Consider the following 21,806-nt stretch of genomic DNA (forward strand, 5'->3'; position numbering starts at 1 on the left):
GTACAAAAGTGTGTCCAACACACCGCAATCAGAGAAAGATGAAGAGTTCTGGTGCTGTATTTATGTTTCTAATTTATCTCTGGGAGATGAAAAACCATTGATTACTTCCTATAGGAGACTTAGTGTATAGGTCTCAAGCATAGGAGGATGTTTTGCAACCCATCCAGCCCCACTTAATCACACGCACACTAGCCTCACAACTGGTCTTCTGGACCTGTGGAGCTCTGGCGCTCAAATGGGGCAGGCGCAGTCCCCTCCCTGAGATGCTGAGTGCTTCTCTCTATGTTTTTGTCACACACAAGATGATTTGAATTTGCTTGGTTTTCTATTTAAAAGGCAGACCCAATTTTAATATGCTTGCCAATGCAATACTAGAGTGTAGAAAACAATTCAGGCAATTAAACTCAACACAGAGGTAATTTAGGTAACATATATATATATATAAAATACACGAATGGCAAACCTGTCTCAACATTTCCCTTATACTGAAATAAGTGTCAGACGTGCCAATGACCGCTATCTCGGCATGACATGTTTCTGCTTTTGATTATGATTCCCCTCCCCGATGCTGGGCATCGAACCCATGGCCTCTGAAGCGTGCTGAGCATGAAACCCACGGCCTCTCATGCATGCTGGGCATCGAACCCACAGCTTCTCATGCGTGCTGGGCAAAAGTGTTCTACGCCTGAGCTATAGCCCCAGCCCATTACTATGGTCTATTTAAATACAATGTGCTAAAGGCCATACAGATGTATGTATATATCTATAAGTAAATATGGCTATACATGTTGAAAGAAAGACCAGAAATACAGAACCACTTTTACCATGAGGGTGACTTTTTTGTTAGAATCATGGATAATTTTTATCTTCTTCATGCTTTTTAAAATATATATCATGAATATATATTATGATTGGAAAGACTATTCAGGAAGTTTTAGTTCTGAGGAACTCAGGTGACAAGCCTTGGACAGATGAATGCTTCTCAGCATCATAGCGGTGCCCCTGCAGTAAGCTGCTAGGCGACACTTCACTTCTGAAATGGAAGCAAATGCAGCCACATAATGTGTGTTTTGTTTTTTAACAGGTCCACATAGCTGTGCATCAGAAAGATTTTCATGCCCTCAATGAGCCTGTCTTTTTCTTTTTTTCTCCAGCTTCACGAGAAGTTTGACCTCCTAAAGCGAACACACCAAGAAGAGAAGAAGAAAGTGGAAGACAAGAAGAAGGAGCTGGAGGAGGAGGTGAACAACTTCCAGAAGAAGAAAGCAGCAGCTCAGCTACTACAATCCCAGGCCCAGCAGTCTGGGGCCCAGCAAACCAAGAAGGACAAGGATAAGAAAAAGTAAGCAGGTGTCTCCCTATTTATTGGGGAGCTCTAAAAGTATATTCTTCTTGCATGTCTACTTTCCTGTTTACAGACTGGACACTGGTCTATTACCAGAAATATAAAAGCAAGTTATTTTCTCTATAGTACAGGGGAGATGACAAAGGTTTTTAAAGTATTTTTAAAAGGTACACAAAGATAAATTTGTAAGACTTCACCATGTTGATCAAGCATCAGGACTGGAGTACTAGTCATCTCCTATAGCATCTTCTGCTCCAACACTAGGACTCCTCAGAGAAGACAGGTTTATTCCTCTTCAGTGCCTCTGAAGATAATCCTCACGATTCTTGGTAAAGAGCACCTAAGCACACAATGGTTAAGTTTCTTTTCCTACTCTGTGTTGTCAGGCATGGAGAGCCAGTTACGGAGTCTTGTTCCCAGCGGAAGTGTTTATAAGGGCTGCTAGTGGCCACAGGGTCTCAGTTCAACAAGATGTTGAATTATCTTATTATGAAAAGCAACCAAAATGCCCTTAACATAACTCTGCCACCCCTCGAGCCACACCGGTACCCACACAAAATATTTAAAAGACATCCTTGATGTCATGTGCCAAAGGATCAGGGTCTGCTCTTGAGGGGGTCACTTCTCGGGATACTCCAGTAGCAGCTGTCTGAACAGAGAAAGTATGAGCTTCCTTGACATTCTCCTGGGATTTGAAAGCTCTCTTTTGGGTAACCCTGAGGGCTAGAGTGCAGTTTTATGACAGCAGCTGTTGGTTAACATGGTGGGTGTAAACATGTAAACATGGTGGGTGACAAGAGACCTTTGAAGCACACCATCACAAGGCCCAGTAATGAACCCCCAGATGCCACCCTCCTTTGCTTAACTCTCAGCTTCTTTCAGGGTTCCTGTTCTTCACCCTTAGATGCCAAGACTCCAGGGAGAGTAAAGAACAAAACGTTGACGTTCAAGTAGGCAAAGAATCACAATCTTTAAAAATACAGCATGTAGGCTTGAGCCTCACATGTTACACAGACAAATGTGTGCACTGCTGTGTCCACTTGGTCCTGCAGTGCGCATGAGACTCATCTATAAGGAATCTGTGACATTGCCTGTAACAAAGATGAAAATACAGGCTGCAACATGCAGAGATTAAACCATGCTTTACACACTGACTTCCCAATCTCTGAGGTCATGGGAAAGACAGCAGAAGAGTAGCCAGCTTCTCAAAGCAGTAACAGTAGTTGGTGTCGAGGTAGTGTGGTTTTAATTTGGGTTGGTTCAGACCCAAGTAACTGAAGGAATCTGAGGGCCCAGAGTTGGATGTTCTGCATTAATTCAGAGAGAAACAATCATCTAGTTGATGTCCAGTGCAAGAAAATGCTTCACAGCTCATATTGGAAGAGCGTCTGACTTATGGGGTTCTCAGTGCAGAGATCCAGATTTCAGTGACTCTTCCAGGAAGACAAGTGAAAACCATTTAGCATTACACCCTTGATCCAAACTAGCCTGAGGGAAAAACAGGTGGTGGTGATGGTATGTGGGTGTTAGTGTGTGGGTGGTGTGTATATACATATGTCTGTTTTGTGAATGAAAGAATAAAAGCTGCTGACTAACAGCTTAGGAAACCCAAAGTCTGGGTTTTTCTTTCTTATGCATAAAGATACAAGTTTTAAAGCTAAAAACATTTATAAAGGACCAGCAGTGTTAAATGAGTATTTTATGAATGCTGGATGTGCCTTTACACAATAAAAATTTCCAGAGCTGATCAATATTGTGCCTCTATTAAAAAAAAATCTAGCAACAAACTTCCCAGCGTAGGGAGATTTTTCCTTGCACTTTTGAACATGTTCAGTTACTTTTTTCCTAATATACATATAATGCTTTTAAAGTTTATGTGAATTAGTGTGAATTCTATTTTAGCTTTATTTATATATTCTCATTATTAATAGCATTAGATGTCACAGTAGTCAGCCAGGTTCTGTGCCTGACAGTGGCACACATATCTTGCACCACTTTTTAAACCTTTTTACCCTTTTCCACACTTCTTAATGAAAGCATTGGCTAGCAGGAGGCTTAAAGTATAAGAAAAAAAAAATCACCCTTCTGTTGCCAGTGGCAATGGCAGGTTTTGGTTAGAGAGGATAACAGAAAGATAGTAACCAGGGTAACCAGACCAGCACCTTGACCGGAACTTGTAGGTGCTAGAATAACCACGTAGGCCTCTTGGGAGCTGGCGTTGTTCGAGATAGAGAGATTACGGAGAAGCTTATTCATTCACCTGCTGTGCTTCCACCTCAAGGCTTAGTTTTTCTAATAGTTTTAAATTCTTTCTTTTCTCTTCTAATGACATGCTTCTTTTTTTAACATAGGTAAGGCTGATACTTCTCCTTGACTTGTAGTAGCATGAGAATGTATAACATTGCCTAAGATTACAGACAAGGTAGAACTAACCCTGGCACTGCCATTAGCTGGACCCCATCCCTGCCATCTCTGGCCACCAAGACCCTTTGCTCCCTTGCAGCTGTGCCATAGTGTAGGGACTGCCCAAGCATATGTTGTCCACTGGACAGTATTCATCTGTTCTGAAAACAAGTTTGCACAATTGCCAGCAGGCTTTCCTGGTTAAGATGCATCTACCCCAAAGAAAGCTTTCAAATTTATCATTTAAACTAGCTGGCTATGGTGGCACACACCTGTAACCCCAGCAGTCCAGAGGCTGAGGCAAGAGGATCACCTCGAGTTCAAGGCCAGCCCAGGCTACATAGCGAATTCAAGGCCAGCCTGAATTGTAGAACAAGACCTGGTCTCAAAAAAACGGAAACAAAACAAAACTGACATATAAAAACTAAAGTTTACACAACTGTCTCCTTGCCTTTTTTTTAAATTAAAATTTTTGCGAAGGAATAAAATTGCATGTTTTGCATTTGGTTACAAATATATGGATCTTGGATTTGGCCTTGATTGCTTTGTACTTTAAAGAGGGAGAAAGCTCCTGGCATTGCCATAGCTATACCATATAACAATTGTTCTTTTTTTGGGTCCTTCCTTGCTAGATTAATAGTATGTGCTCCATTCATTTTATTCCATCCCCAAGCTACTCTAGACCTCTCCCAGTTGTTTATTCAAAGGCATTATGGTATATTTATTCTCTCATTCCTTCAGCTGTTCAGAAATGCAAGATGATGCCCCTAGTCAATATCCATGTGATACCCACACCTAAGAGATAATGGTTTTGTGTTACTTGAGAAAACAAAAAACAAAACAGGAATTCCTTCTGTGGGAATATACAGTGGTTTTAAGAAGTCACTTGTGAATTCTAAGTTTCATGCAAATGGAAACTAACCGCGTGTTTTGTAATTAAATATTAAGAATTTGCTTTTGCTTGTCATGTAGAATAGCTTACTCAAGTTTTTGGTTTCAATTTCTGTCAGTTCCATAATCATTGCATGAGCATTCACTGTCACTGAATGCTGGTGCTGGCGCTCCTTTCTTTTTAATTTATTATTATTTCTAACTTTTTTGTTTTGTTTTTTAACTTGCAGTGCAAGCTTCACATAAAGCCTGGCAAGCCAAGGATGTTCCCGCATTCACCTGCTTTTGCAGTAATAGTGTACCTCTGCCATCCGTGTCCTTTGATTTTATTTTGTTATTTACCCTTCCCCAAACACCAGTAACTCTTAACTCGTTTTGCTGAATGTTGTTGGGTGGTGGAAAACGATAGCACAAGGGAATGACAGCCAAAACTCTGTGCAGCTGGACTTTGTTTCTGGAAAGTAAATGGTTGCAAATGGTTGCCTTTTATGCCTGTTCCCAGTGGCAGCAGGACGCATGCCTGTTACTTGTATGTCGCTTTGAACGGAGGAAAGTGGGGTAAAATGCTGCCTGTACGTCTGACGTGAAAACTTCTCACCGCCTCAGCAGCTGAACTAAAACCCTCAATAGCCCTGAGAACAACTTGCATTTTTTAATTATTCATCTCCATGATTGCACAGTCCCTGAACTCTGTGTCTGTCTTCCACACCATCCCCAAAGTAAGGTAGCTTAGTAGGTAGGCAGGATGGCAGTAGCACTGTAGATGACTTATTCATGCATGAATTTTTCATTTTACACTAACATTCTGTCCACTGTCGGGTTGAGACTTCATCGGAACACCCGCCTGTCAGAGCCTGGCCACATTGCTGTGACCGTGCTCCTGCTTACTAGTGTAACCTTGATCCTCTCACAGATTGAGATCTTGTTGCTTGGTAGAAGACTCTTCCACCAAGGACAGTGGACGCCCCACAGCTTGCCCACTGCTTTCAGTAGGAGTCTTTCATAAACACATCCACATTTGCTCTCAGCGGGCAGAGGGGCAAGACCTTGTGACTGATTCCAGGCTATGGGCACTTTTAATGGTTTTTCACTAATCATGAGAAAAGTGCTGCAAATACTTCAAATAGAAAATTTGTTATAAACCTTGTGTCATCAGCAGCAAATTTGAGAGGACCTTGTCAACTTAAGGTCCAACTACAAGAAGGAACATAGCATGAATCAAAGAAGGCAAAATTCAGCCTCCTAGCTTTCTTGCTGATGTTTGGACTCCAGGTATCTTGAAGGGATTTTCCTGTCTTGGCCCCGCATCATTCCTCCTACTCTTGTGTCCCAGGGCCATCACCTCACCCAGGATTAGGCCTGACTCGGGTGCCAGGACACACGCTTGCTGCCTGATTGCTATCGAGAAGGGCATGTTTAATCTCCCTTCTGTGCTTCCCCTTCCTAATGCTTGATCCCACTGCAACAGAGGCCTCTGCTTCCTCTCTGGAGCACCTCCCGTGTTACTAGAGAGGGTAACATTCTCATGAACCTAGTGTTTTACCTCTGCCCTTGCAGCCTGACCTTTGCTAGTTACAGGTGAACAGGTGAGGATACACTGCACTTCCTCTCCCTCAAAATACACTTTTTAAAAAATTAATTTTCCATCTGATTCTAGCAAAGATTTTTTCCTTTCCTTCTGTTTGCCCCAGTCATAGGAGAAAGAAGGGATGGTCCTCCATAGCATAGTCTTCATTAGGCAAAGCAAGAACTGCATTCCCTGACGTGCAGACTAACTGGAGTAGAGACTGCAGACCAGCAGCGGCAGCACTGTGGTCCTCAGAGTGGAGGAACCGTCAGGTCCGTGTTTTGTCTTCGCTTCTGCTTTTGTAAGTCCTAGCTGTGGAGCGGTCAAGTGCTGGCCGGCATGCTGCTCTCACCCGGGCTGATCATTCTTATGCTGGGCACCTCACAGAAGCTTGAACTTGTGTCGTATGCTTGTTCTAGTCATTGCTTGTGTGAGCATTTTTTGTGCCTTGTAATAGAAAATACACTTTTAAATTCCATCTCTTGCATTCCTAAAAGCTTTTAAAAACAAGCTTAGCAACAAAAAGCATCCAGCTGACTTTTCGACTCCAAGATTATTGATTTTTTTTTTTGCATTAAATTTTTCATAGCAAAATAAATTTTATGGAGAGTCAGGGAATAAAAAGTCAAAAGAAATATAGAAGCTTTTTAAAAAAATGTGTTGCTTCTGAACTTTTCTCTGCCCCTGCACCCCAGCCCCGATTGGTTTGTTACTGCTGCTTTTTCTTTCTGTATCTGTGCCTTTTTTCACAGTAGTCCTTGGCTCTGCACGGAATAAATGGTCCCCTCAAATCTAATTGGATGCGCTTTCGCCTTTGCATGTAAGTACAGTAGTAAGAAATCTTTGGGATCTTTCTGACTTTCTAAAATCAAATGGGATGGAAAGATTTTTTTTTTTGGAGGTACGTAGAGAAAGAATAGTCTGTAGCTTTTAAACAAAAGCTAAATATGTCCAAAATGGCCACATTTATGTATTTTTCACAGTTTGTTTTCCACTTTTTAATCTCATTGTGAAGTCAGAAACGACTGATCCCAGCCTGTGCTCTGCAGTGTTAGGGGTATCACAGGGGGCCCCGGATTCTGACTAGGTAATGAAGGGAAAGCAGCCTCCTTCTACTGAGAAAACCAAGAAGTCAGAACCACAGTCACTTTTTTTTGGCCAGAGGCTCTGGCCGGCCTCTGCCTGTATCTTTGTTCAAGCATAATGACTGCTTCTTCTGAACTGCAGATACCCGTAACAATGGCATAGATGATGATGGAGAAGCATGTATGAGAATTTATTGGCAGTTCAGAGGGTTATTTTCCCAGTTTAGGCTATAGAGCAGTTAGTCCAGGTTTTCTCCCAAAGGGCCTGTCAACCGGGGAACTGTTTCATGTAATGCTGGGCACAGGCTTCTGAAAATCCTTCTTCTCTGCTTTGTGACTCACCAGCAATAACACATTCTCTCTTTCTTGAGCACCTCGCAGGAACAGGTGCGGTTACCTCACCTTCCTGACATACTCATGTTTCACACGCAGTGTTGAGTCAGGCTTTCCAATTGTCCCAAGCCGTGTCCTGCTGTCTCTGTGTGTTCCCACCAGAACTGTCCATTCCGATCCCTTGGCTTTGCCATTTGCAGGTGCTGGAATTATCAAATCTCAGCTTCCAAAAGTCCTGGTTCTCTTGGCAGGACACATACGTGATGACTCTTTAGCAGGAGTATGACCTACAAAATCTAGTTTGTATGTAGGTATGAAGGGGATTTTTAAAAAATAAATTGAAAAGTAAGCTGTGAACAGCATTATAACTTTTGTCTATTTCTTAATTTTAAAATATGCTGATATGCCTTAAACTGTAGTTATAGATCCTTGTCATTTTGCTGTTTGAAAATAACCAGTGTTCCTGAAACTGTTGTGTAATCTACTTTTAGTGTTAATACAGAATTGTCATATATGTAAGCTGCATGTTAGATGCTTGTCTTTTTTTAAGAACTAAAACAATTGTATTGATGTGAAGCGTATTATTGCTTATTTCTTCAAGTATGGAAGTAGTCCCTCAGCAGCCTGCTGGGTGGTTTGGTGTATGTTAAGGTAGCAGGGCGAATAGGTCATCTATGCACACGTATCACTAGTGCCAAGACGAAACGCGGGGAAATATATTTTTACCCAAATGTCGTATTGTGTGCCCTTTTGTGAGTTCTTTTTGGTCACTGCTTGATACGCCTTTGTACATACACGTGCTTACCCTGTCGGGAATGTCGGGTCGGGAGAGGGATGGCAGTGCTTCTGCATTTTCACCTTGTATGGTGCGTGGACTTCGGACGCTCCTGCTTCTCCAAAGACACGCCCTGTGGTGTCCTGTCCCTCCCACACTGCCTCTGCCACCCCAGCCTGCCTGCCCCCGAGCCTTGGTGCGGGAGAGGGTCGTTCCCTGGGGAGGGACCCCCTTCTGCCACGGGGCCCCTCAGTGCTCTGCTTCCTGCTGCGCTTGGTGACGCCGTCCCTTTAACTGACACACCACTGTTCCTCCACAGCTTGTTGTAGAGAAGCACTTTTTTTAAGGCTTTAAGAAGCAAATTTGAATCTGAACCTTTCTTTTTTCTCTCTGTAGCTTCTTCTTTATGTAACCATCCCGTTGACAAGCCCTACTCTCTCCTAATGGACATAGAGCATTAGAAGAGCAGGAGCTGTCTGTCACACGTGTTGGGGAAGAGTTACCTCATTTCCACCATCGCCTCCTGTTCTTTTAAAGTCTGGGTCAAATAATGCACTGCTGTTTGTATTTGTCAATGTCTGTTTACAAACCACTGGCCGCGGTGGCTACCGAAGTGACTCCACCACCAAAACATAGTAGCAATTAAAAGGAGAAAGGAAACTGAGTGAAACAGGGAGCTGGGCCCAAACCCAGGTCTCATGCTGGGATCCTCTTGCTTAGCTGCCATTCATTGAAGCTGCTCATCAAGAACCTGTGGACTCAAGAGAGCACGTATCCTGTGCCCTAGCTTGAGGTGGCCACCACCTCTGGGGCAGATGGATCCATGGTAACTAGTGTCCTTTCTGTCCCATGAGCACTGCTCTGAACAGCCCAGGTGGGCTTCTCAGCACCGTCAGTCATGAGATATGGGCAACATTTTCCTTCGTTCTGTTAGTTTTGTGGGTTGTTTTGGTGTTTGGGATTTTTTTCTTTATATTTGATACGCATGCACAGAGATGGATGCAAGTTTTTCTTTGGAGTGTCTTATTGATACAGTGTCTTTATTTTTCAGCTGACCATCTGCCTCTTGAGAGAGAGAAGTGGGCATCCTTCCTTTAAATTCGGGAACCATTGTGGTTTTATTTGACTCTGTTACCTGCATCCTACATATAAGTTGTTCTGGAATTGGGATTCTGCTTTTTGTATTGGTTATTCAAACTTTTGGTACCAAAATTATGGTAATTTTAAGCTCACTTCAAGGGGAATGTAACTGAAGTCTAAGTCACAAAACTGTTTAATATGCTCTCCTCACCTTAGATACAACAAAAGAATACCCCTTTTTGTTACTAGGATTTTGATGGACAAGTCTTAATCATGTTTAAAATATGACAGTGTTGGGTAGATGATTTTTTTCTGCCTTTGAGGCTCAATTTATATTTAAAGATACCTTAAAATAACTCTGGCCCATCCCTGTCTTTATTTCTCATGAAGCTTTGCTTAGCTTGCATCCATGGTTTTTTACTAGGACCCATGTGTCCTGGGCCATGGGAAAGGAACCTCACGCAAGTACGTAAGAGCCCCTCCCAGACCAGCATCATTAGCAATGGCTCGGACTCGCATTTTCTTCTTGAGGTGACTGAGGTGACTTTCTCTTCAATGTCTGCAAAACCTTGCTGGAAGTAAACATTCGTACCAGATCACTTAAAATATGCCACTCCACACATACTTCCGCCAGTCCAGTGAGTTTGCTGATCTGTTTATGATGAGTCAGATTCAAGGCTAGGTTACTGCAAGTGACAGCTAACCCTTGAACAGTTTTTATAGTCAAGGGACAATTTTCAATCTATTGTATGGTTGTGTGTTTTAAGTCATCATCTTCCAAGTGTAGCATCTATAGCAAACATCTTCATTTTTTAGCTCCATAGTGGGTAGATGATAAAAATACTACTCACAACATGAGTTGCATTTGGTCAAGACCCTTAGGAGCGGGAGGAAAGGCAGCTCACACTTCTGTTGGGCAGTGAGGTAATGAAGCGCCAGCCTGCTGCTTTGAATGCTGGAAGGAGGTTCCTTAGCGCAGTTTGATAAGTATGCCGCCAAGCAGCTCTTCATAGAGATAGTAAATGTGTGTAAAGTCAGGCTCATCTGTGCCACTGAATGACCAAACACAAGTTAAGAGCCAGTCCCTTCACACCACGCACCGCTGAAGTCTTGTGACCAGAGCCGGGTGGGAAACACCAACTCCTGGATGCCAGACTGACACATTACCAGTCTCGTAATTGAAATACGTAGGTTTATCAGAACCACTGCAGTCACTACTTATAGTATGCTCAAATTCATTTTTAATATTTCAGTATCAACCTTATTTTAACACTCATTTTAAAAACAATCCTCCCCCTTAAGACAGGGTCTTGCTATCTTGTCCGGGCCAGCCTTGAACTTGCTTAAAGCTCAGATTGGCCTCAGCCTCTCAAGTGCTGGGAGCAGTATTTAGAAATGAAAAGGTAGTGTGTGAGTCACTTCCTCACTGCTGGGATAAACTGGCATAAACAACGAAAAGGAGGGAAGCCCTGCTTGGCTCGCTCTCAGAAGTCTGAGTCCATGGTTGGGCAGCTCCACGGCAGAGATGTGGTGGCAGAAGGTTTGGCATTGGAAAGCTGCACTCCTCGGCAACCAGGTAGCAGAAGGAAAAGAACTAGCATGAGAAGGACCAAGGGCTGGGGATGGCCCGCCCTCCAGCGGCCCCACCCCCAGGACCAGCTTAGAGCCCACTCAGCCCTGAGCACATCGGGGTTGATCTGCGGGTGAGCCAGTGCCCTCATGATCACCTCACGGCATCCCCATCTCTGAACCCAAGACTTGGGGGCGTTTCAGGCTAAGCTTTAACAGGGAGTGGTTTTTTTTTTTTTTTTTTTTCAGAGAAAGGTGACCTGATGTTGCAGCTCTGTTTTCTGTATTAGTCCTGATTAGAGGAAAGGTGAGAGTTAGCAACTTCAAGGAGCAGCCTCTTTCAGGCAGTCAACTTGTGCTCGGAGACCTAAGGGAAGCTGGCCTTGTACGCCCCTGGCTAGGTGCCTGGCCCTCTGCGTAGACTGCCATGGATTCAGTTTTTTACCACAGGGGATTCCTTTGCTCAAGTGTTGACAGAACTGGTAAGTTCTCAACTTCTGCTGGCTGACAAACTAAGGACGTGAAGCCATCGCTGACTGACCTCAAGCTAGACTAGAAAAGGGTAATTGAGTCATTGGAATCTTTCCATTGGTAACGAGTGTGTGTGTGTGTGTGTGTGTGTGTGTGTGTGTGTGTGTTACTGGGGAATGAATTTAGGGCCTTTGCACTCAGCAAGGAACTACATCCCCAGTCCTTTTTTGTTCTGGTTTTTTGAAACGGGGTCTTAAGTTGCTTAGTTACTGAGGCTGTGCTTGAATTTGCTGATCATCCTGCCCCGGCTTCCCAGGGTGCTGGGATTACAGTTGTCTACCACCATACCTGGCTGATGGTAAACTTGTATTTTTTTTTTTTTTTTGTATTTTTCATTTATTAAAAAATATTGTTTTCTGATATAGATTCTGCCTTCATATACAAGAATCGTCTAGGGCTACTTGAGATTAGCACATGATCAAAGGAGAGATGTGACCTGATCAATGTGTGCTGAGATAGGGCAATTGGAAATTGTCCATATATGCTTGACATCAGCTTTTCTTCAGCTGCAGTACTTATCAGAGGAAGCTGCGATAGTTTTTTTGGTCTACAAGTGGCACAGATTATCAGTAAACAATCAGCAAACAATTTTTAATGTGTGAGAAACCAAATTAATAATTTTCACTGTTAGATGACCTTTCCACAGAAAACCTTTTGTGCTGCATAGGACTCAGTTCTCCACCCTGGAGATTTGACAGTGAGGGTGCCTGGGCTCACTTGGAAGATGCTGTGCTGGAATTCTTAGGACCATGGTGTCTAGTCCTGTGCCCTGTGGTCTCTGGCTTACAGATCCGTCTCTAGCAAGCAGCTTGCGTGCCCAGGGCTTGGAAAGTGATTGAACGTGTTTATTTGAGGAGCCTAATTGTGAGCCTAGATGTCCACTCCCTTCCCTTCCCAGCCTTGCTCTTCTGACTAGTAGCAATGTATAAAGAAGAGCCGGGCATGGTGGTGCACACCTGTGACCCCAGCACTTGGGAGGCTGAGCAAGAGGATCCCTGTGAATTTGAGGCCAGTCTGGGCTGTATAGTGAGAACCTGTCTTAAAAGGCACCCCGCCGTGCATATACATGACACAAATGACTCCACATCCGCCTCAAATTATGTGCTGTACTATGAGTGGATGGCTGTCCAGTCCACTGTAGAAACTTCCTTTGAGAATCACAGTACCTAGATGAGGAGAACCAGAGGTTATTACAGTGAGGTCCCCCAGCATGTGCACGCACGCACATGTATTTGGAGGGGAATAACAAGCCACAAAGAGCTGGGCTTAAGCCGTGCACTCTGCACATGGCTTCTGGAACCAAAGGGTTGCCGGCCTACCTCAGCCTGCTCTTTACATCCACGCACCCTTCCCCACCCCCAGCTTTCCAAATACTTGATTCTAGATGGTGCCCCAGGCCTATGTTAGCTGTTGGGGATGCAGCCATACATCACCAATTGTGCCTGTCCCTTTGCATGGTTGCTGAGCACAGCAGACCTGTGGAGTAAGGAGAAAGATGTGCCCTTGTCTGCAGAAGACATCAGACTGCACAGCAAAAGAGGCCCGTTCCCTACTCACTGCACTTTTCATAGCCGTGTGTCTGTTGCCCTTGAGTCTGGAGTGCCCTGTGCCCAACAGAATAAGTTGTTTCGGGAGTTCACTGTGTGGGGCTATTAAAACATTTTCCTACTGCCTGAATCCCTCCTGTGTAACAGTAAGGTCTACAAGTCTGACGTATAAATACTGTGGAGGTTATGCCTTAAACGTCAGAATAAAGGGAGAGTTTGCAGTTTGTTCTTAACCTAGAAGTTCTAGGAACTAAACACTGGAGCAGTGAGCTCATACTATGTCTTTTCAGTGATGGATAAGGAGAGTTCTGTTTATTCTACACTAAGACGTTACACGTTAGTGTGTCCTGAAACCCACACACTCCAGGGTGGGAAGAGCTCAGTTGAATTTCCTGGTAAAAGTGGTGCTAAATGTGTGCACTTAATATTTTCTGTCCTAATGACTGATAAACTCAAACCCAAAGCAGTAAGGTTAGGGGGTTGGCTGTTTTGTTTTCATGTTTTCTGAATTCTATCCTTAGACTACTTCACAGGACTGCACACAACGTGTTAACTAGGATGCCTAATTTTGTTCCCTTCATCTGAGACTTAGTATCCAGGTGCCCTTTCTGTGGGGCTGATAGTGCTGAAGTTCCCTGAGTGTCACATACAGAGGCCACCTGGGTCTTAAGTGATGTGAATTGGGAATTGTGAAAGATGTTGATGCACTGGGCTTTGTAACGAGGTGTTCAACTGCGTGTTAACATGTATACCCAAGCTGTTCTTCTCCAGAAATGTTAAAAGATGCTTCATTCTTTTTCTGGAAGCACCATCTAGTGGCCAAAGCTCGAAGTACTACTTAACAATAGGTGTAAGAGACATTCTCTTACTAACCATAAAGGCTGATTTCAACTTTGGAGGCTTTAGAAGTAACATTTGTGTACCAAACAAAATCTCAAGTCAGAAAGGAATTTGAGAGGAGTTAGAAGTGGAACCCTGTTCAAAATTTCATCATATAGCACTGGGCAACTCTAATCCTCAGTTTTCCAAGTGAACTCAGGCTACTTTGTGAAAACATTTGGCCCAGCATCTCCCTTTCCAGTCGAGACTGCTGGAGACTGCTTGAATGATGAGGACACCCTCTGTCGCGCTGGCTGTGCGTTCATAGCTTAACCACATTTTCTTCTCAAGGGAAAGGCTGTATGCTGCTTTGGGTATCAGTGTTGAAGCACAACTTCCCTCTTGCTGGAGAAACTCAAGTGAGTAAATTGGAGAGCTTGTCAACCCAGACACGCAGAGTACAGAGGACACAGTGGCTCTTAGGAAAGTACTTCTTGGGTGGGTGAACACCAGTGTCTTCTCTCCTCCTAGTGGGAACCTAGGCCCACTGTCATCAGGTTGGCTGAGTGAATAGCTACCCACTCCGCAGCTTCCATCAGAGCTAAAGGTAGTGTCAGGAACACTGCTGATAAATGGATTGTATCTCACTTTTCATTTCCTTTTCTACGCTAAGGCAGTCTTCTTAGAGGACACAGACTGTTCCAGAGGATGGAGTAAACTGCACTTTGTAGTTCTGCTATTTCTGTTGAGGGATCATAGAACTACTATGGCCATCACGTTTATTACCTTGCCTTTCCAGAGGCTTCATGGAGTGACTGGTATTTTAATAACCACCAGGAGGCAGCAAATATTTTTCCACAGGATCGCAGCCATTTGCACTGAGCTACATCTACAGCCTTTCAAACAGGGTCTCACCAAGTCCCTAAACTGACTTAAGATGGGACTGGATTTGATGCTCCTGCCTCAGCCTTCTGGAGTGGTGGATCATAGATGAGTGCCACAGTGCTTGGCCACCTATCAGGATACATAAAGCTCAGGGATCCAAATTTTAAGTTTGTGATGTGAGGCCAAAATTTAACCCAAGTAATTTGGGACAAGTTTTTCAGTGAAGTAGGAACAAATTCAACAGCAGGAATATTTTTTCTGAAAAGCTTCAGTTTGGTATTTGTTATTTCTTTCTCCAGTCATGAGGAATGGGGCTGAGGTCTCTAGAACTGTGGTAGGGAAGGGATAAATGAAAGGCACTCAGGATCAGTCCTCAAGTGACCTGAAAAGCTGTGAGGCACCAGAGGTAGCTCAACTATCCCCTTGATTCAGTGTCCCCAAACTGACTTTCGAGATGGAATCTCACTATTGCCCCAGACTGGCCACATAAGCTTTCCTCTTGCCTTGGCTTCCTAACTGGGACTGCAGGTGCACATCACTGCTCCCACTCGGCATCTACCTTAACATTAGAAACCCTTCAGATTGCTATGGGAATACAATACTGACTTGAGGCTTTTATCGTTTTTTACTTTAAAAAGTTTTCATAGTTTCATTGTGCTGAGTAAGTGCCACTTGCTTGGTACATACCATAGAAACAACGCCCAAAAATACACACTTCAGGAAAAGAGGAACTTCTATGAATATTTTAATACTAAATTTGAGGCATCATGAGGTTAGGATGTTACCTTTGGCCTCTACAGTTACAGGAGGTGCTCAAAGTGGTGGCCATGAGCTTCCAGACATTAGCACAGTGAACTGCTGCTTAGGTAACCTTGGTCAGAGATTGCTGCACATGCGTTTTCAATTTCCTAAGTGCCAGCAGTGTAGTGGGTTTCCTGTGAAATACATCCTCTAGGATCCCCCATACAAGGGTAACACCATCTGGTGAAAGTACATGTTTTTTCCTGAGGTGTGTATACTTTTTTGGAGCAGATTCTGTGTAAGTTTCTTAGGAGCTCCCACAATTTAGAACTGAGAAATAGAAATGAAAATCAGGATCGTTTTTTGGGTTTTCTTTTGAGACAGGGTTTCACTATATAGTTCAGGCTGGCCTTCAATTCACTGTGTAGCTAAAGCTGGCCTTGAACTCAGGCTCCCTGAGTGCTACGATTACAGGCATGCATAACACCTGGCTCTAGGATGAGTTTTTTAATGTGAAACTGTGAGGCCAATCCCTTGCTGTCTTCACATGTAAGGAGTTCATTCATTTATCTTCCCTCCCACTCCCTATACTAACATGTGAATAAGTGCTTTCTCTTCAGCTGGATTATAAGGTCAGGTCACAAAATAGGTAGGTAATACAGCATTCCATGAGAATTTCCAAGAAGTCAGACGTGGACTGACAATGCTTGTGCTGTGCTGCACCTGAACAAAATCAGTGGGCTAAAAATGACGTAAAAACTAGGCCTGAGCCTGCCCTCACAAACAGTCCCAGTAAGAATTTACTGTGTAGATCACCCCAATCCCTGCAGTGAGAAAATAATGGGAATTCTTACACCTAAACCTACAACCTTGAGTCTCACTTGAATATTCCTTTCACGCTTTCAGTAAGTCTGTTCTTAAGGTTATTGTTTTCCTTAGTTGAAATCACAGTACCTAGTAATCAGGAACCAACACCTTTTCACAAGCAGAAAAAAAGTCACAGACACAAAGGTCAAGGACAACCTTTTATTGCTACCAGAGGCTTTTATCATCAGTACACGACTATGACTGCCAATACCTTACCCAGACTGCAAAGGGAGCTCAGGATCCAATAGTAATTAAGAGAAGTACAGGTAGGTTGGGAAATGGAGTAATTTTTATCAGAAAGTCCTAACATCCTAATATAAATGAGGGTACTGAATTACACATTACAGACTCAAATCATAGAGCTGCCCCAACATCTAGACAGTCTACCGATTATAAATGAGTGAAAACAGATCAGTTACAAAAACCTATGTTTCTTTGGTGAGCACCTGGATATATTAACTTTGTCACAAATTCTTTTATACAAATGTCAAAAAATGTTTTCAACAAATATGTGGTCTAGTTACCTGCCATTTTAAAATTTAAGATAAAATATAGCAGTAACTTTGTTTTTAAACTCTAAAAACTAAAATGAGACAAAATCAAGTGGTAATGTGAGAACTGTTTTTATTACCACCCCTGATTCATCTGGACAATTCCAAAGTATACTTTTGAGACTAACTGGAATCTAAATCATGGAATAAACATAGCTGTCACACTAATTTTGCTACCAAAAAAGGGGGGCTGTGTACCTATTCAGTGGAAGGCAGAGAACATAAACGTGCATAAAATTTATTAAGTATTCAATAGAAAAACAAGCAAAAGGAAAATAAATCAGGATGCTGGGGAAAAAAGGGTGGACAGCTTTGAATTTTGGAATTTTTTCCCAAACAATTCTTTGAAATGGGGCAAGCTACATTTTAGCACAGAAAAAGAGCATAACTGACACACTACAAAGAAATTTACTTTTAAAAAATGTTTTGGTAGGTATTTTTGGCCTTAAACAATACTAAATTATAATTAACTGTACAAGTAAATGAGGGTTTTTTTTTCTCGCTCTCTTCAAATTAGCCTGATAAGGTATATATCCCTTCATAGCCTGTCCTAGTTTTACAGGTTGTTCCCAAGTAGTCAACCTTCACTTGCGCTGACAGGTAACGCATGTTCAGACTACGTGACAGAAACAGGCTGCAAAGGTGGACAAGGGGAAGCATGTCCCTCTTGCCTTGATAAATCAGTGCCACACACAGAACCCACACTTTCTGCAGCACTATCTTCATTATAGAGCCGCTTGATCCCATCGTAGAAGTCATCCACTTCCATTTCCTCCACTTTGCGTTTAGCAGAGGTGTGCTTGCACCCACTGGCAGCTGGGAGGTGATGGTAGAAGGCTGCTGTACCTCTGACTGGCACTTCTGGCTTGCTGTTGTCCTTGGAGAAATCTGGGCCTGAGACAGAGGAGGAATGTAATCCTAACGCTCCTCTGTCACAGGTCACCAGAGTGTGCTTGAGGGGACGGTAGACATAAACGGAATTTAGAGGCAGGGAAGACTGCAGAGTAGAAAGGTGATGTGCCACAAGCTCTCGACAATGGATCAACTGGGAGCTCTCCATCTGCACCAGAGAGAAAACACAACACTGACCGTTAATTCATGACCACCGCTCTGCCATCTCTGCTGGCTGCTACTCCTGTTGCCTCTGATCCTCCAGTGTTCTGTCCCCATACCTACTTCAAATTCACTGATTGCGGAAGCTTAAGGACCATTTTAAATTACACAAAGTCCTATTTCTAATATAATTCTCTCTGGAACTTGTTATTTTCCAGTGTGTACGCTTGATATTTACAGAGGAGAAACTGTTCAGCACTATACAACTGAAGTCTGCTCTTCTCCCAGTTAATGCCTCCTCTCTATAAAGCCTCTCATCCCACCTCTCTGCCTCTTTTAATTTCCTCAGTGAAGACCAAGGAAAAGGCAAACATGAAATTCATGAATTTAAGGAGGAAGCCAGAAGCAAGGAAAAACAAATGTTAAATCAGACAGGAAGGTTGTCTCTAGCTGAGAATTTGAAACAATGTAAATACTTTAGTTTGAATAAATGAGAGCTTCAGTTCACAGGACTAACACTAAGAAGAAACGTTTGTAACATTCGTGCAAATCTGAGGGTTCTGCTCATTCCTCCTTACCCCTAACCCTTCAGCACAGTTTGAGTATCAATCCTTTCTGGAATCACACTTGATTCGTCCAACCCCGCCCCCGCTTCCGTGGCCATCTGTCCCCAGTGTTTTAAAATCATCTAAACTGAACCATCTAGGGCCTCCACTATAGGCTTGAAGAGTCTCTGCCTTACTTTCCCTGTCCTTACTTCCCTGTCTTTCCCTGCCTTACTTTCCCTTTTTATTTCTTTTTTCCAGTAATGGGGACTGAATCACACGCCTTTCACATTGAACACTTTTTTATTTTAAATGGGGGTCTCCACAAGCTAACCTCAGCTTTGTTTTAATAAGGCTCTCCAATCTGACCTCACCCTTCTTTTCAGCTTTATTTCCTAGTACACCCTCAAAAGTTTATGCTCTACATTGCTGTCAAAAAGGCCTGATGAGTTTTTGCACAAATTTCCCCCTTTCGTACTTCACCCTTGGCTCATCCTGTTTCTATCTGCTGAGACTGTTTTGCCCATACATTCCCTCCAGGTGTGGCTAAACGCTATCACCTCCAGGAAGCATATATCCTGGTCATTTAACTAGCAGGGATCACTTTTTAACAGTTTTGTGGATTTTGTAGATACTCTGGACATTTCTTAACCAAGTCTTATTCATCCTATTTAACCTGCAGTACACAGCATGACTAAAATATTACACAGAAAATAAAGTAATATATGAGAACACACTTGGACATAAAATTAATTAATTTTGTAAATAGAACCATATGTTAAGCAGTGGAGAGAGCTAAAAGGCTGGTCTTAGTCATCATGTAATACAAGTGTAAAATTACCTGAAATTGTCAAAAATCATATATGGAAATGGCAGATTTTATTATCAACCATTTGTTCAGATTTTTTTTTGTTCCTTTTTTCTTTCTACTATGACAACACACTATGGGTAAGACACTACCTACTATTGGTGAATTTTTTCCTTAGAATTTTTTTTTTCTACCTTAAAAAAATAAATGTAATACTTAAGGCAGCCCCCCAAGTACCTAGCTTACTACCACAGGCCAGCTCTTACACCCTAGGGATGTAGAATAAGCTGACCCATAGAACAAGACAGAAGCAGCCTATAAAACACAACAAAAATGAAATATAGAACTATTCTTTAGCAACTAAATGACACTTTGTATTTTTAGAAAAGTAAAACTTTCACAAATATTCTAATCCCTTGATCACTGAGCATAGCAAACATTGTAACAGAATCCTGAAGAGATACATATCTTTTCTGTGCAAAAAAATCCCCTGTGAAGTTATTCTGGCACAGAATGATAAACTAGAAGGGATAATAAAAGTTACTCAAACCTACAGTATCTATAGAAACTCCAACTAAATCTCAAACCAGTCCTCTGTCCAAAATAACACATCATAGTGAAACAGTCTAAATTTGAGAGGGAGAGGAAAAAACAAAACAAGTACATATACTGGAAATACAACCCTAAATGCCAGAAAAGTCCTCTGCATTCTATTAAAAGCATTTAAAGTGAATTTTTTCTAATTACAGCTGTCAAAAGAAGCTTTATTATTGATTTTAATGACTCTCTCCCAAATTTGAACATGGTGATTATTTCTAAGTATCCCTTGCTTAAGGATTAAAAAAAGAAGATGGATCCAGGTTCATTGGGCATCCTGAAGCAATGAGAATATCTGCTTGTACAGTTTGATGTTAGGGACCTGAAGAAGAACCAGGATGCCCTGGTGGTGGTGGAATATCCTGATAGAGAGGCTCTGCCACTTTTTTTGAGACAGGGTCTCACTCTATGTGCAGGCTGGCCTTGAACTCACTATGAGCTCCCTGCCTTGGCTGGAGTGCTGGGATTACAGGCCTGTGCCACCATGCTTGACGGAGGGGTCTGCTTTTTGACTGCGGACTTTATTTTTAAACTAGATCCCCTACTTTGACTACTGCTAGCTAGACAGTAGGGAAATCAGTGCAGAGTTAACACCCTGAGATTACAGGGGTAGGATACATCAATGAGAGGAGGACATGAGCATAGCCACACACGTAGGGCAAGGGCAGAAGCAGGGAAGGAGTAGGAAGAGAAACTGGTTTAGCCATTCTGGACTGGAGATCAATAGGTAGCACAAAGCTTGCAAAGGAGGGTGTATGAGGAGGCTTGTCTTTCAAATGAAGAATATTCCCCCTACTTTGTCCCAAGACCAGAGGCAGGCACGGCAAAAGCTAGTGACAGTGGCCTCCTCACAGCACAAGAGCTCTACAGAACCCTTCCTCCAACCAAGATGCTAGGGATCACAACCAAAGTAATGCTGGCACTGGTCTGGGGGTGTAGCTCAGTGGCAGAAGCACAGGGCTCAGAGTTGAATCTCCAGCACCACCAGAAGACTGAAAACATGCAAGGGGAGGCAAGACCTCTACAGTCTGATGCCAGAATTTCCTGTACCAGACCAGAAACCCAGGCCTCATCATAGGTCTCATTACAAAGATACTAACTCCTGGTCTCCAATCTGAGACAAAGGTGAACTTAGCAAAGACGGAACTGAGTCTAAAAGAACCAAAGCTTTCTATGCTTGGGGCACAAGACTTGCTCATCAGCTCAACTTAGTTTTAGAGATGAGCTGCTGGACCAAGTCCAAAAGTCTACCAAGTTTTGTGAGCTTGTTTTTATTCACTATCTTCCCTATTACAGAGACTTTTTTTTTTAAAAATCACTATTTCCAATGAGCATGTCATAGTTTTTTCAAAAAATGTTTGCAGAATAGGGCTCCCCTTCTAAAGGAAACTCTGAAAACCACCAGACTAGAATCTTTACTGTTCTGTGGCACTGGAAAAACCCTGGTTGTCTCAGTCCTCTTCAGGACTAAGTAACTCTATGTGGCTCTAAGGAAGTCCGCATTGCCTGAAGGGGAGCTATAAAGTAAAGTACTGAATGAAGTGATTTCTAAGAAGATCCTGTCAAATCCGAAGTTCATAACACTCCTTCAATTAAGGGCAAGTAAGCTCAGCAAACATTTTCTTCCAGCACCAGAAAACACACAAAAGTGAAGCTACAGCTTTCCCAGTGTTCAATGGAAAACAAGCTCTCAAAGCTGAGCATACACAATACTATTTACAGTATTCTTAAGTATGCTTCAAAATCTGCCCTATTTTTGTGATAATAACACTTTTATGCAGAACTTCTTTTTCTGTCTTCCTTGGGAGTGGACC

The 21,806-nt window shown here is 42.7% G+C and overlaps 2 protein-coding genes across 8 annotated transcripts in view; one reads left to right on the plus strand and one right to left on the minus strand.

Moving 5' to 3' along the window:
* The window catches only part of Sept11 (septin 11), an 85,574-nt gene extending 75,739 nt beyond the window's left edge, over window positions 1-9,835 (plus strand). For 2 of the 7 annotated variants that reach the window (XM_005388190.2, XM_013516164.1), the window contains exons 9-10: window positions 1,155-1,342; window positions 6,331-8,359. In XM_005388190.2, the coding sequence (XP_005388247.2) occupies window positions 1,155-1,342; window positions 6,331-6,367 (225 nt within the window). In that variant the 3' untranslated portion in view covers window positions 6,368-8,359. Of the gene's footprint in view, window positions 1-1,154; window positions 1,343-4,869; window positions 8,360-8,795 lie in introns of those variants that run through there. The other 5 variants (XR_001234733.1, XR_001234734.1, XM_013516165.1 and 2 more) reach the window with 5 other exon arrangements.
* A 6,748-nt stretch (window positions 9,836-16,583) lies between these two features.
* Ccni (cyclin I) overlaps window positions 16,584-21,806 on the minus strand; it is a gene marked incomplete at its 5' end in the record, with an annotated part of 36,629 nt that continues 31,406 nt past the window's right edge. The window contains 1 exon segment of the mRNA XM_005388188.2: window positions 16,584-18,049. Coding sequence (XP_005388245.1) covers window positions 17,606-18,049 — 444 coding nt within the window. The 3' untranslated portion in view covers window positions 16,584-17,605.

Source organism: Chinchilla lanigera, unplaced genomic scaffold, assembly GCF_000276665.1.
Source record: "Chinchilla lanigera isolate Chin_1 unplaced genomic scaffold, ChiLan1.0 scaffold00032, whole genome shotgun sequence".
NCBI lineage: Eukaryota > Metazoa > Chordata > Mammalia > Rodentia > Chinchillidae > Chinchilla > Chinchilla lanigera.